The sequence below is a fragment of the Carassius auratus genome, chromosome 45 (assembly GCF_003368295.1).
Source record: "Carassius auratus strain Wakin chromosome 45, ASM336829v1, whole genome shotgun sequence".
Lineage (NCBI taxonomy): Eukaryota > Metazoa > Chordata > Actinopteri > Cypriniformes > Cyprinidae > Carassius > Carassius auratus.
The window spans coordinates 3,202,140-3,217,882 of record NC_039287.1 but is presented as its reverse complement, the minus strand read 5'-3'; the positions used below and the strand labels follow the sequence as shown (position 1 = coordinate 3,217,882).

Sequence of the window (15,743 nt, the reverse complement as noted above, 5' to 3'; positions counted from 1 at the left end):
TGAAACCGATGATTAATAATATATCAGAGCTTGTGTCATCCATACAGTTTAACAGCTCTGTCCTTATCTCTGAAGATAAACCCTTTTTTTCTTTGGATATTAGCAGTAAAAGGAAATCAAAAGGAAAATAAATAAGTAACTTTTCTACTTTTCAGTACAGTACATTTCAAATTTGTTTTATGATCATTTGTTCACTAAGTGAAATGACAATTACTGACTAAGAACTACAGAAAATATACCGATTGTCTTATCAGTGCCCTGATAAAACTTATAAAAACAAGATCAGCATTTGCTGATTTTCACTCTGCTAAACAGCCTCTCAAGATGAAGTCAGAACTTCTGCTGGTGTTGGCCTTGTTTCTCTGTGTGAGCAGTAAACCCCTGTCCAAAAGGAGGATGTCTAATAAGCTGCTGCTGATCTCCTTTGATGGTTTCAGGTGGGATTATGACCAAGATGTGGACACACCAAATCTAGACAAACTAGTTAAAGAGGGAGTGAAGGCAAAATATATCAATCCCCCAGCGATCACCATGACATCGCCATCACACTTTACAACTATTACAGGTAAGGCTAACTTTCTGCTTTTTTTTTTATATATCTAATTGACTTAAGTGTAGAATACACACTTACAGAAGGGATAGTAAAAAAAAAAAAAAAAAAAAACAGAAGCATGATTCATCCAAACATTGAAGTAGTAACAAATTGTGTAATACATACTTAATGTTATGAGATTTAAATCAATGGTTGATTTAAATCTGACATATGATTTGGTCGGTCAGTGAATTGGGTATCATTGCAAATAGCTAAATAGCAATATTGTTATGAATTTGAATAATATTAATAATTTAATTTAAAAAATGCTTTGAACACATAAATATTTAATACATTTAAAATAATTAAGAAAATAGGTTAGGAATATATATATATATATATATATATATATATATATATATATATATATATATATATATATATATATATATATATATATATATATATATATAATGAAATAATTTTATGTTATTAAATATAATTTTGCAGAAATAAGTGCATAAATTCCTGCATCTGCTGCACCATAGTTTACTCTGTGTTAACGTACATATTCTTGTCCAGTCTGCATTATCATGATGTTCAAAGTCTTAAGCTGTCTTCAGAGAGTTGCTGAGCACACACTTACTGGGCCAATTTCCTGAGTCTCATTAAATGACGCACTGTACAAAGTTATCTCAAGCTCTAACGTCAAGGTTACTGACATGATCAGTGTTCCTTGTTCATAAACCTTGCTCACTGGTCATTTTACAGTTCTTGACATTATGTGTATTGGGTCATGCTTAAGAGAATTTAGAAATGTGGGTCTACATGCACACTATAATCACAAGTAATCTTTTGAATGCACCATTTGCCCCCCCCCCCTTCAAAAAATTGGTAAAACTATCTGAATATAATTTCAAACAGTTAAATATACGTTTATGTTAATATACTTTTCTTCAGGGAGATGGATAGAGGATCATGGTGTTGTCCATAACCTGATGTTTAATGTTACAACTGGCTTGAGACTCACCCACAAGGCAACTTTGAAAAGATCAGAATGGTGGGATAATGGTCCTTTGCCCCTGTGGATAACAGCCCAGAATCAGGTGAACTTACTCCTCTGACAAGCTTTTGTGAGCAGATTTAACAATAAAAGACTTTGAAATTAAGAGTAAATTAAATTATTTTATAATTTACTGTAAAAACTGTAAAATTGACATTTACAGACACTTCACATTTTTTTTTATTAAAATAATTGGTTTATTAACTTTGTTCTTAGCATTTATTCACATGAGGGTTTTAGCACGTCCTGATTTTGCCAAGTCCTATGTGTTCCTAGGTCAACATATTTTGTTGACCCTGGAACAACATTTTACTCCAAAAATATATTCTTAACCATATCCCTACAACTAATCCTAACCTTAACCATGAGTAATCCCTAAAATCAGAGGAAATGATAGATGAATGACACTGATGTACAAGCACCAAACACCTATTTTAAGCATAAACTTCACAAAATCTATAAACTGGTTCTTCAAATCTGATTGGTTAATCACAATGTTGTTCCAGGGTCAACAACGATGTTGTCCCAGGAACATGTCTCACTTGGTAAAATCAGGTTAGGCAGGGTTTTATGTTGTCTTCTGTTGTTAAATTAATATTTATTGCATTATTTTAATGTTATGTTTGTTACCATGATGGAGTTTTGTATTTGTGTGCACCTTATATGCACAGAAAAGCTATTTGTGATCAAAGTAAAGTGATGTGATGTGTAGCTACCTGGGTGTTTTGCAAAGATATAAAACAGATTTTAAGTTTTTTTTTCCTCTGTAATGTCCTGGCAACCACATCTGTCATTTTTGACCATAAATTTTACAGATTTTATTTACAGTGAATCTAAATATGTCCTGTAAAGTCATCTCTCATTGTAAATTTATTAACAAATAATGCAATAATGTCTCTTATATGTTTCAAAGGGTCTGAAAACGGCGTCTTTTTTCTATCCTGGAGGTGGAGTAAATTACAGTGGCCAAGCTGTGGATCGTTCCGTGGTGGGATATCAAGGGCAGCCTGATGACAATGAGACAGAGTGGCGGCAGAACATCGACACTGTGATGGGATGGTTCACCAAAGAGGACTTTGACTTTGTTACGCTTTATTATGGAGAACCAGACAACGTGGGTCATGCTTTCGGCCCCGAAACCCCAGAGAGAAAAAAGATAATTGAACAGATTGATCGCACTATTGGCTACCTCAGGGAGGCAATTCACAAAAGTGGTCTGACTGATCATCTTAACGTCATCCTGACCTCAGACCATGGCATGACCACTGTTAAAATGGACAGTGAGGTTGAGGAGATAAAACTTAGCAAATACATGAGTTTATTAAATCTAAGCCGCTTTGACCTGCTCGACTACGGTGGGTTTGGGATGATCACTCCTAAGGAGGGCAAACAACAGGAAGTTTATGATGCCCTGAAGAACGCACATCCCAATCTGACAGTCTATAAGAAAGAAGAGATTCCAGAACACTTTCACATTCGCAAACATGAGAGAATTCAACCGATTGTACTTCTGGCTGACCTGGGGTTCAATATCAACTCTGTAAGTGTCTCTGGAAATAAATATCACTCATTTTACCAAGCGCAATTACTGAAATATTGTAGTCAAACATGCTAATCATGTCATAGCTTCACATCGTTTAGCCAACTTTTATCTACAGTCTGCATCAGTAAAATATCAATGAATACAAATATATGTAAATATACACCACCATTTAAAAGTCTGAGGTTCCTGAAATTTGAAACAGTAAAAACTATAATATTGTGAAAAAAATAAATAATTCAAATTAAAATAACTGTTTTCTATTTGAATATATTTTAAAATGTTATCTATTCATGTGATGCAAAGGTGAATTTTCGACAGCCATTGCTCCAGTCTTCAGTGTGACATGATCTTCAGAAATCATTCTTATATTCTGATTTGGTTCTCATTTGTTATTATAATAAAAAAAACTACTCTATCTTTTTGTTTGCTATTTGTGCAGAAGATCATTTTGCATATCAACAAAGGAGATCATGGATACAGTAATGAGGAAATGGATATGAAAATGATCTTTCGAGCCTTTGGGCCAGACTTTAGGGACAATTTCTTGGCTGAGCCATTTGAAAGCGTCAGCATCTATCCGTTGATGTGTAAGCTGTTGGGTGTAGTTCCAGAAGCAAACAATGGAAGTCTCAGTGACACCAAAGACATGCTAGTGGATCATGTTGAAGCTGGTAAGTATCTCACAAAAGGGGTTTTCATTGAAAAAATGGCCTCTTCTATAAGTCAAAAGATTATTTTAACTATTTATGTTGCTACCTGTGTGGATTTAAAGAAAATGTCATAACCAATTGATGACACTAATGGTTCTTTTTTTTTTTTTTGCAGGTGGGAGCAGTGGAAGAATCAAGTTGTCTTTTATGCTTCTGGTACTAATGATTATTATTTTAAGCTTGATTTAAAGAGATTTGCCAAAAATACTAGTTCATTGCAACCAGCAAACCCAGAATACATTTAAACTACTATAATCACAAATCACTATTAAACAAAGACTATTACTGCATGTCTTCTTCCAGTGCTGGTGATAATTGAACTTTTTTTTCATATTTATTCTATCAAGTAAAATAATACAAGTTTATACTGGAAGTTTGTTTTTATTGTGCACACATTTTTGAAATAAAGCAAATATCAAGCATGGCCACAATAGTCAAAAGAGTGTGAAAAATGTGATGAAATATATTGAAAATGTTTTTGTTGTGCTTTTCTAAACAGATTTTATTTACATGCGAGCTTTCATAAAAAATCCCTTAATTCTACATATCCCACTCCCCTTAAAGTGTATTCAAAACATAAATACACATTCTTTTATGTTTAGAGTAAAGAAGAAAAAAAACCGACAGGATCAATATTGTACACAATATAATACACAAAGGTCAACATATATATTTCTATGCATTATATACATTTCATGCACAAGAAATAGTGAAGTGAATTATCTATAGATAGATGAGGGGAATTTTTAATTGTGTTCTTAAGTACATATTTTGTATATTACATAAACATGTAAAAAAAAAAAAGAACAATAATAATACAATCTCATTGAAGGCAATCAAAATTTGTTTGGGTACTTTGATCAAAATCAAAGTGAAAGGGTATACGCTTCTAGAAAATCTCAACAATTAGCTCAGCAAACTTTTTTTACATTTGTTATCATATTTATCATATGTCATATATTCAAATATAAAAAATATATATACCAAAGGAAAGTTCTTATAAAATTTTGGTAAAAATAAAAAAGGCATTTCAGACACCTTTATAATTTTAAACATCATAACCTACTTTTTTTGGACACATTTTTGGTACAGATTGGTACTAATGAGGAGTACTAAAAGAGTCATGTATTTGCTCAATGCCAGTCCTCATCCTGCTCATCATCCAGCTCTAATGAGCTTTCCTCAGCTCCGCTGCTCTCTTCTTGCCCTCCTCTTTCTGCCTCCTTCCTCCTTGCTGCCTCGAGCATCTCCTGCCTTGCCTTCGCGGCCCGCTCCTCCTCTTCTCTTAGGCACTGTGCTGCTGCCTTCCTCTCCTGCTCGGCGTGACTCTTCATGTGAGCACTGCGGCTCTTCACCTTATAGAACACTCTATATACAGTATACAGACCTCATTATAATTCATACTAGTCACCTAAAATGAAGAAACTGCTTTACATATGCTAAAAGAAAGACATTTCTAAAGCCACTGACTAGCAAAAAAACTAGCTGAGTGAATGGTATGAATAAGGATTTATCAAAGCATGGGCATTAGAAAAGAATTTTAAAAGCATCTGTCCTTTAGGAATCATTTCCTTCTGCTTTACAGAATAATATTTAAGGCTGGCATGACATTTGCTTATTGTTTACGTGGCTTCATACCAACGACATTATATTTAATATTAAAATACAGAACTGTAATGATATTAAATTAATTTGAATAATAAGTAGTACATTTCAATTAATGTTATTAAATGAATTCTATATTAAAGTCACTGTTTTGATGTTGCAATATCAGGATATTATTATTACTAAACTAAATATTTTATTTTGAAATACTGAATTGTAAAATAATGAATTATTATAAAACTAGATTAATAATTGTCAAAATAATATGCTGATATTGAAATATTGATATATTAAGTAATTTGGAGAAAAATCACAGTCTAGGTGTTACAATACTGGGATATTTCCAATGCATTTATTACTGTAATATTAACATAATATATTGCCATATTTTAATAAATTAACTGTGATGGCAATATTAATACTAGGGATCTGATATTCAAATACGGAAGAAACTATATTGGAGATCAGAGATAAAGAGTACAGTAAGCAGAATTCTTACTCTTATCTTACTTAAGAGTATGATGAATACAGTAGAGTGTAAACCCTCATATAGGTGCTTAGAAACCTCTGGACCAAAGCTGTTCTAAGACAGGCTCGGTTGCTTCAAATTTAAGGAGTAGAAATTCAAAGACACATTCTGACTCACCTACTGCACTTCTTGCAAGGGAAAACACCCTCTGGCTCTCCCTGACTCTTGCTGCCAGTTGAGGCTCTGTTTTTCTTCGCAGTATTGTCAGGGTGAGGTTTCGGAGGTGCAGGGGAAGGTGTTTTGAAGTGGGGCTGAGCCACTGGCATCAGGCCTGAAGACACTTCCACAGAGCTGTTCTTCTGCTCCTCATGAGCCACTGCTGCCCTCTCCTGGACGAATCCGTAAAATCAGATATTCATTCGACTTTTTAACTTTCCAGTCTTTATGATATATTCAATACATTTATTTACAAACTAGAGAATGCTTTCAAGCCAAATACTTACATTCAAATTGTCTTGAATTGCCTTGGTCACATCTTGTAGACTGCTATCCACATTGTCTTGTGTTCCCTCCTGTTGTCTACTATTATTTTCTTCCTCTGCTTGTTTCACATGAATCTTATTGGAAATAAAAGAACAGACTGATGATATAGATTTTTTTAAGCATTAAATTAATAACGATTTTCAGCTTGGTTTCACACATTTGGAAGGCACTGTACTAGTAGTCAAGACACTGACGATGTCTAAAAGCAGTACGCAGTAATAGTCTTTACCAAAGAGATGTTATCCTCTGGGTCTGAAGGTCCATATGTATATGTACCATTACGGCCAATCTTTACTTGTTTCTTATAGGTGTAGTAGAACTCCACACACTGTGCCACTGTTTTACTCCTCACCTGCCAAATTAGAAACACAATGTCAACTTAAAAATAGGAAATTTGATTTACAGGAATCAATACAGGTACATAACCAGCATAAAAAAAGACTATATACCAGTTTCTGCACCAAGAAGAAATCTTTCCTGTGAGCAGAAATTCCCTTGTTGAAGTATTGTTTTTCATCCACAGTCCAGTAGTCTGATCCTGACAATATTTAAAGGACATCAAGTTTTTCTATTCAGCATATAACATTACAGATAATCTGCGGCATTGCAATACTATCTTTTACAGTAACATCATGTTAAATAGCTTTTAATATGAACACAGTGAGATCAGCAATTAAATGTAAATGATTTTCTACCTGCATAGTGGTAGTTCGCCAGATGGTGGTTCTTGGAGAAGATGGGATTCTTCATCAACATCATTTCCAGAGCTTCCTACAGAGCCAAAACGTATTTGTTGTTTATCCAGAATGCATATAGTGAATAGTTACATACATGCATCAAATACAGTAGCCCCAACAAGTATTTGAAAGTGAAATTGACATTTAATTGTATTTTTGATTAAATAAATGTAGCCTTAAGAGTCTAAGATACTTCTTTCAGAAACACTGCTCATGTCAAACTTGTGAATTGTAGTCCGAGTCTACTAAAGGGTATGAATTTGATTGTATTAGACAAAATATAAACACAACATATATCAAACACATACAAAGAAATCCTTCTTTCCATTAACAGTAAGTGTCAATTAGATTTTTAAAGTCAGACATTTTTCAGTGTAAATCAAGTGTCCAAACACTTTTTGGTTCCACTGTACATTCAACAGTGCTTTGAGGACTGAGCTCACCATGACATCCCCTCTGCACTCGTGCAGGCAGTGTAGCGCTAGCTCCGGGTTGGTTCCTCCTCCATACACGGCACTGGAGCAGACCAGGATCATCAGGTCATCAACTGAAAAATAATAAGGATTGGAATAGAAGTATGCGAGACATATGTCTGTGTTACATGCAGTTGTGAACATCAACTATATCAATGCACTCTAAAGACAAGTTACGTCTCGTATCCTGGGAGGGCGTAGAATCAGCCTCTGATTTAGGAAGCCAGACCAAAGTGGCTTTATGCTGGTCCTTTAGGGCCAGTGTTCGATCCAACAGTTCTGGAATTTCTGCCTGATACTGAGAGCCGATGTTTATGCGTCTAAAATTTGTAAGAGAAGGAGAATATATGTGAATAGAGGACAGGGATTGTAATGAATAGCTAATATTTATTTTAATAAATGCTCACGGTTCTAGGCTGACAGGCGCTGCTTCTCCAATCACTGAGAGTGCAGGAGGGCTGATTTCAGAACTGCCTAAAGTGCAGAGAATAAAGTCAGCAAGCAAGAGAGAGAGACAGGAATGATTAATCATGTCACTGATGAACTACAATTCATCTACACTTGCAATTCATGAAGTAAGGATAAACACAAATAAACAAATAGTGAAAAAATCTTAATGCATTACATTAAGGCTGTATAAGTTTCCATTCGTTAAAGTGAACTAACAGTTAATAATACAGTAACACAAGGTTCAATTTGTTAGCAATATTAGTTCATTAACACAATATGATGTATTAACTAATAAACAACAGACATTTGAAGTTTTATTTAAATTAAAATGAATGCATTATGAACAAGAACTAACAATAAACAATAGTGTATTTATACTGTAAATTTACATAAATGACTAATAAATGCTCTACGCATGTCCAGTTTATTGATAGTTTAGGATATCTAATTAATGTTAATTTCTGTTTTATCTATTAAGTATGAATAAACAAATAGTAAAAATAAAAAAAGTTACACTTCACATTAACATCAGTAGCACGATATGAACTAATAATGCATTATATTAATGACATTTATCATTATTTCAAATATATTACTGCATTATTATTAAAAGTTATGTTAACATTAGTTACTAATATTATGAACTACTGATGAACAATACGGTGTTTATACTGTAAATTAACCTAGATGAATAAATTCTGTAAGAAACTATTGTTCATTGATAGTTTACTAGAACTAATGCATTAGCAAATGTTTGTTTAAAACCTTACTGTAAATTTTTACCAATAAAAAAGTCCTTTAAAATGAAAATTAATGTGGAACGCACTTGAACGTAGCAAGCTTCGAGCAGCGCTGCGGGGAGTGAATGGAGGTGGCAGGACCTGGCTGCCCGCTGCCATAGAAGAGAGGACAGCAGAGAAGTAGAGCCCAGAGCCTTCACGCACTGGTGAAAGAATGGGTGGAGGGGTGTACGGCGGGATGATACTGGCATGGTCCAGCAGGCGTACAGGGGAGCGCAGATTGCTCTGGTACGGAGTGATGCTGGAGTAAACAGAAGGGGCGATGAAAGGGTACGGTTGAGGTATGACCAGAGGCTCGGGACGTGGACGGCGCCTGGATTTGTCCTCATGTCCTTTACCCTGATTCAAACATAAATGGCAGAAACAGATATTTTAACAATTTTTAAAAGCCAGTTCTAATGTGAAAGTAAAGCAAACTAAAATATTGTGGAAATGATTTAAGAGCAATAATCAGAGTTACCAGGTTTCGTGGTCTGAAAAAAATAAGCCCAAAACAAGCGACCCAGTCTGGAAAGGTAGGCCCAAACTGAACAACCCCATGCATATCATAAAGCAGGTCCTGGAGGGCCGGTGTCCTGCTGAGTTTAGCTCCAACTTGCCTCAACTCACTTGCCTGGAAGTTTCTATTATACCTAGTAAGGCCTTGATTAGATCTGTTCAGGAGTGTTCAATGAGGGCTGGAGCTAGACTCTGAAGGACAGTGGCCATGCAGGACTGAGTTTAGAGACATTAAGTATGCATATGGCTCTCCTATTCCCCATTTTAATTGGATTGTGTTCCAGTTTTCTATTAAGCTCTAGAAAAAACATGTTTCTTTTTCATTACTTGAATCGTTTCTAGTCGTCCATCTCCCATACGATTTAAGGACAAAATAACTACCTTAGCACAGCATAAAAAAACCTCAAAAGACACATTAATGCAACCCACTTTATTTTTGCTTACTATCATATTAAGATTAGTACATACCTAATCTAATATGTACTCATTGAAGTCTATGAATTTTATTATTTAAGAATTTTTGGTAACACTTTACTATAAGCTTTAATTAGTTAACGTCATTAACTATGAGCAATATATTTTTACAGCATTTATTAACCTTTGTGAATGTTAGTTCAGAAAAATACAATTGTTCATTCTTTGTTCATTTCAGTTCACAGTGCATTAACTAATAGTAACAGATATAACTTTTGATTTACAAAAGTATTTAAAAAGTATTAAAAAAATTTACAAATCAGCATCAACTAAGGTTAATTAATGCTATAAAAGTATTTTTTCATTGTTAATTCATCTTAACTGATATAGTTAACTAATGTTAACAAACTAAACCTTATTGTGAAGTGTTACTGTTGCATTAAAAGCAGCTTGTGATGGCATAAAGATCCTGAATTAAATGACTTCAAATGTCAAAATAGACTTTGGTTTGTGGGGTCAGTAATATAGTTACATGCAGCAAAATGCATGGCAAAAATGACATCAATATTTTGATGTGCAAATAGCAATTGCCAGTGGTGTTCACAGACAGAGAAACACAATCAAACATGAAATAACAATTCACAGACAGAGAAACACAATCAAACATGAAATAACAATAAAGCGGTTTAGTCCTATGACCGCAAACCACTAACAAGATCAAATACATAACTATACTTAAAAATATATATATATATGCCTAAAAAAATACATAACCCCGCAACTGCTCAACTCTGTAAGCAACAAGCCTATAGTATCTTATAATAAGTGGACTTGGCAACATTAGCATTAACCTGTATTAACTGTATTAACCTGGATGAAGCTCTCGGCTGCTGAGTTCTTTATTGAGTGCCGGTGTGCTACAATAACAGAGGGTTTACAATCAGGCTGGCTCTGCGGATGTGAAATCTCTGAGGGATGCCGAACACTATCCAGCGGTGTCCAGCTGCCCGGTGCTTCCATTTGAGTTTGACCTCTCCGAACTGGGACCGAGACTGGGATGACTAGTGGTGCCATCCCAGCTGGTTTACCAGGGGTAACATCCTCACACTATTAATAGAAGACAGAAAAAGACAGAATAAAATATGAATGGAGAAGAAAAAACAAAAGATAGAGAAGCACAAATAAAATTGTGTGTAAGCAACCAGCAGCGTTTAACTGAGTCACAGAGCTAGATGAGTTACTCTGTCCTGAAAACACCATTACAGGCTAAGATTTTCAAATGTTTTTTTTTTTAAACAACCACCTCAAACATATAGAGCTGTATCTGTCCTGTTACTGTACATTGTAATATCTAAAGTCTGCGATATTTTAAAGAATGAATTTCATACCATGAACTTCTTGTTTTGTGAAGCTTGGATCGGACAGATGTTTGCAAATAAGGCTTGGTGATTCAGCTCCTCCCAAATTCAACTGAATGGATTTTGAGCGAGCGTGGAATGTAAAGGTGTGCAGACATGCAGTTGCTCACCAGACTGCTTTACAATCCTCAATAACTGCATAAACTCCAACTGTATTGTTTACTTTTAATGTTTGATTAGTTATAAAGCCGGTGACACGTTTCACCCAGCTTCAAATTCTTACTAGAGTCAGCAATGGAAATTTTTAGGTTTTGAATGAGCTAATTCAACATAGTACACCATTAAAGCAGCAAAACATTCCAGTATATGTACATACACATACATGCATGCTAACCATTCAAAAGTTTGTGGTTAGTAAGATAACTGTTTTGAATTAAGTCCTTCTATTCAAAAACATTACATTTATAAAAGTGACAATAAAGATATTTATTATGTCACAAAAGATTTATATTTAAAATAAATGTGGTCCTTTAAACTTACTAGGCATCAAAAAATCCTGAAAAATGTTTCACGGTGTGCTCAAAAATATTAAGCAGCACAACTGTTTTTATGATTAATAATAACAAAAGATGTTTCCTGAGCACCATATCAGCATATTATTTCAAGCCCAACATGTTCTAATATATTACATTTAATATGAGAACATATTTCTGCTATTCCACTGTTGTAAAAAAGGCTTCAAACGGATTTCCAAGTGAAATAGACTCACCTTTGCTGGCAAAAAATCCATCTCTGAAGCCTTTTGAGCAAGAGTCTCAAGGTTGATCTCCTTTGAGGCCCTCCGTCGTCTCGGAGTGCTTTGGATGACCCCTACCGCAGGTTCTTGGACTACACCACCTCCTCCATTCTGGGAAGAAACCTTGTCATTTGATGTCTGGTTGCCTTGAGGAGAGATTCCATCTTTGGAGAGTCGTCGAGAGCGGCGAGGGAGGACCTGGCGTTTTTTTGGGGTCTCCTGGAGTTCTGGAGTGTCCTCTGCAGATCCAGACTCCTGATAATTTGCTTCCTGAGGAACAGGATGTTGTGGTTGAGGGACTATGAGCTGGGTATGGCTCAGTTCTGTTTTTGCCCGAGCGCTGGCAAGATCTTGTGACTCAACATCTTGTCTGACTCTCTGCTTTTCTGTAGTCTCTCGTGCATGCTGTTGCTGCTGCATCTGTTGCAGATGTTTCTGTTGTTGGTATTGCTGTTGCATTTGCTGCAGACGTTGCTGCTGTTGCATCTGATGCTGCTGCTGTTGTTGTTGTTGTTGTTTCTGCTGCTGCAACTGATGCATTTGCTGTAACTGTTGCATCTGGTGCTGACGATGAAGCTGCTGCTGCTGCTGTTGCAACTGCAAGAGTTGCTGTTGCGATTTCGGTTTCTCATTATAATTCATATTTAAAGGCACATTGTTGCCTTGGAAGACTTGTTGGAAACCAGGTGCCTGTGGTTGCTGGGTAGGTCCGAATGCCAACTGAAAGGGTTGCAAAGTGGAGTCGGACACATCGTGATGCATTCCCTGTGGCTGATACTGGAGGTCTGCTGGTCTGTGACTTTGTTGGAGCGCATTAAATTGAGTATGATGCATGGCAGCCATCGTGTGATGGTCCCAGTCTGCCCCGGGAACGTGAACAGTGTCTGTGTAGGACTGTGATGAACTTGGTGAATGCTTCTCCAGCTTTACAGCCTCCATTTCATGACTTTTGTGAAAGCCTCTTGGGTCATCTATACCACCTAGAGAAGGGCCAAAGTTCTGTGACCACTTGTTCATGTTCGGGACACCCTGAATCCAAGTCGCCGTCTGCATTGGGTTTTGAGGCACCCAGTTTACTGGTCCCGATTGCTGAAAATGGCCCCGGACCTGATAGGCTTTATCAGATTTGTAAAGGCCCTGGACTTCAGGGCTAGAATCCACCAAAACCTCTGGGCTGCTGTGAGTTTGCTCCAAGGACTGAGTACCCACATTGTAGAAGAGATCCCCTGAATGCTGCATGGTTTCCCCAATGGCTTCAACATTCTGCTTGCTAATACTGTTTATGGTTCCACTCTGGTGTGGAGAAAGACTCATGGCAATTGTGTGAGACTATAAGACAAGCAAAAACCTGAGGCATTCAGCAGTTCAGTTTAAAGTTAGCTAATAACCAGGCCGGATGTAAAAAATAAAAGATTTTGCAGAGCAGAGCACAAGCACTATGTTGTGGGGTCTAGAAGCGCCACCTCCCCTCTTGCTTTTATACTGCAGTATAAAGGTGGTGTAAATATTTAAAAATTCAGTCATTCCTCAGTCACAGGAAATGTTCTAAAAAGGAGAGAAAGACAAAAAGGAAGGTTTTGAAGTCAGTCACAATAGGAGTATAATGATGTATGCATTATACACAAAACAAACAAAACAAAAAACAAAAGAAAAAGTTAAAATAAAATTGGTCAATGACATGCCACTCATTTTATTTTGTCTCCATATTATTCATTTATTCAAAAATACATAAAAAATGCTACGGATACATACAATAATTTGGATACACATATTCTATGATGTACAAAGCCCCTGAAGGGACAAAGTATGAGATTTAAGGAAAAATTATATTTCATGTTTTTGTGCAACATTGCAAAACACTTGTGACTGTGCCTGTGAAAACCCAGTTTAAGTCTTGTGTGTGTGTGTGTGTGTGTGTGTGATTTACTGTTTTATATAAAATCATCCTTCATAATGTATTCTGCATTCTGTGAAAACTTAACAAGAGTAAGGCCATTTTATAGATTGAAATCATAGTGAAACGAATGGTTGAAAAAAAATTTTGATGCTTGTTATCCCATTAGATTTTGAAAACGAAGCCTCAAAACAGTTAAAATGAATTATAAATAGGGTGAATTGTCACGTAAACTTCATATCAATAACAAAACACGCCATAGCATGTCAAAATTGACTCTCAGAATGACAGGACATTAAGTGCAAAAAAATATTTTTTTTAGATTAGATTAAACTTTACTGTCATTATGCAGGGTACAAGAACAGAGCTAATGAAATGCAGTATACTTTTGCATATCATTAATTAATGGCTGTTTGGTAAGACTTGTACATAGAGAAGGAACATAGTGGCCTAAAACCAGGAAACCTGACAAACACAAACGCAGAAGGCAAGAGCAGACAGCATGGGAGGGGCGTGAAAGAGCAATGCAAGACAACAAGAATTACAGGAAGTGAAGAGGGAAAGGGAGAGAGAGATAGGGAGAGAATACAGGAGTAAGAAAGAGAGAGAGAGAGAACAAGCAGAACTACTTTTCAACCCACTGACAACCCCTCCCAAACTAGCAACCACGATGAAAACATTTGTTATAAAAATATATTTGTATAATCAATGCTGCACAGCAAAACAAACCACCCTACATACTTCCCTATAAGAAGACAAAGTATCAGTCTGGTGCACTTTGCTCCATTACGCTTCTAGGTTTATTGAACGAAATGTCGTGTACGAAACAGATTAAGATTGCATCGTACTTACACTGTTGCAATATGGTATTGACGTCCTCCTTTACTTTTCAAGTTCGGGTGACAGCACCTTACAAAACAGTTCCAACCCTGGGCAAAGTCAACAGCGTGCACGACCATTTACATACCACGAACAATGCAGTCTGTCGTAATCGCCTAGACGTCAAGTGCGCACATCTGAAACGCGAAAATACCATGTCATAGTGCATCGAGAGGCCTTTCCGACATGAAGGCTGACAGATTCAACAACTTTTGCTATCCGAGAACTCTTCGGTTGTAGTCACTAAACATGTTTTCCTGTTTACATTCTGCTGTTTAAGCGCAATTTTACCGATACTGTTTGCAGGACGTGTATATTTCGAGGCTCCTCTTGAAAAATAATCAATCCATCAAAGTTATTTATCAACAAAACAGTTCGCACTGACGCAGCCAATCAGCGCGTTTCGGACTGAAGGCGATACAAGGCGCACGCTGTCATTGGACGGAGGGAACTTCTCGCGCACTGCTGGAATGTGTAATATTTAATTAGTGAGACCAACTAAAACAGGAGACCTTTATATTTGTATCACTTTCACTTTTTATGATTTCAATATATATTACATTATGCGTTGACTGTGTCATTAAAAAATGCATGTTGACGTGGTTCTCTATAATGTTGAACCTGTCAGGCTCCTTATCAAAAAACGAACAAACCCCAAGCAACGAGAACAGCTGGTTGGCTGCTTTAGCTGGTCTCCCAGGTTGATTTTTATGTTTTATTACTTTTTAGCTGGTCAAGCTGGGAGACCTGCTAAAAGACAAACGAAGCTTAAACCTGCTATTTCCAGTTTAGGCCAGATAAGATTAGTTAGCCAGTCTAGGTTAGCTGCTTGGTAAACATGCTTACAACATGCTAATCATGCTAGAAACAAGCTAACAACATGCTGACATGATAATCATGTTAATAACATAAACATCGTGTTAGAATCAAGCTAGCAATGCTAATTACGCAGTAACATGTTAAATAATGCTAGAAACAT

The 15,743-nt window shown here is 36.1% G+C and overlaps 2 protein-coding genes across 2 annotated transcripts; one reads left to right on the top strand and one right to left on the bottom strand.

Annotated features, from left to right (window-relative positions):
- Nucleotides 1-314: 314 nt before the first annotated feature.
- LOC113062919 (ectonucleotide pyrophosphatase/phosphodiesterase family member 7-like) lies at nucleotides 315-4,213 on the top strand. Its single transcript, XM_026232996.1, has 5 exons — nucleotides 315-565; nucleotides 1,493-1,638; nucleotides 2,509-3,135; nucleotides 3,578-3,809; nucleotides 3,964-4,213. The coding sequence occupies exons 1-5, from the start codon at nucleotides 325-327 to the stop codon at nucleotides 4,035-4,037; spliced, it is 1,320 nt and encodes a 439-aa protein (XP_026088781.1). The 5' UTR covers nucleotides 315-324; the 3' UTR covers nucleotides 4,038-4,213.
- Nucleotides 4,214-4,216: 3 nt separating this feature from the next.
- On the bottom strand, nucleotides 4,217-15,162 carry LOC113062918 (ELM2 and SANT domain-containing protein 1-like). The gene is made up of 13 exons (XM_026232995.1): nucleotides 14,738-15,162; nucleotides 11,965-13,536; nucleotides 10,708-10,944; nucleotides 8,952-9,264; nucleotides 8,083-8,149; nucleotides 7,853-7,995; nucleotides 7,646-7,749; nucleotides 7,161-7,236; nucleotides 6,915-7,003; nucleotides 6,695-6,817; nucleotides 6,426-6,539; nucleotides 6,100-6,311; nucleotides 4,217-5,216 (listed from the first exon to the last, which is right to left on the bottom strand). The coding sequence occupies exons 2-13, from the start codon at nucleotides 13,303-13,305 to the stop codon at nucleotides 4,982-4,984; spliced, it is 3,054 nt and encodes a 1,017-aa protein (XP_026088780.1). The 5' UTR covers nucleotides 13,306-13,536; nucleotides 14,738-15,162; the 3' UTR covers nucleotides 4,217-4,981.
- Between the last annotated feature and the right edge of the window lie 581 nt (nucleotides 15,163-15,743).

What these genes read in the sequence shown, in the direction of transcription:
- LOC113062918 (XM_026232995.1), bottom strand. Translation starts at nt 13,305, where the DNA reads ATGAGTCTTTCTCCACACCAGAGTGGAACCATAAACAGTATTAGCAAG. An exon ending in CAGAGGATAACATCTCTTTG is followed by an intron (nt 6,540 to 6,694) that starts GTAAAGACTATT and finishes ATTTCCAATAAG; the next exon opens with ATTCATGTGAAACAAGCAGA. An exon ending in CAATTCAAGACAATTTGAAT is followed by an intron (nt 6,312 to 6,425) that starts GTAAGTATTTGG and finishes GGATTCGTCCAG; the next exon opens with GAGAGGGCAGCAGTGGCTCA.
- LOC113062919 (XM_026232996.1), top strand. Translation starts at nt 325, where the DNA reads ATGAAGTCAGAACTTCTGCTGGTGTTGGCCTTGTTTCTCTGTGTGAGC. An exon ending in GGATAACAGCCCAGAATCAG is followed by an intron (nt 1,639 to 2,508) that starts GTGAACTTACTC and finishes TATGTTTCAAAG; the next exon opens with GGTCTGAAAACGGCGTCTTT. An exon ending in TGGGGTTCAATATCAACTCT is followed by an intron (nt 3,136 to 3,577) that starts GTAAGTGTCTCT and finishes CTATTTGTGCAG; the next exon opens with AAGATCATTTTGCATATCAA.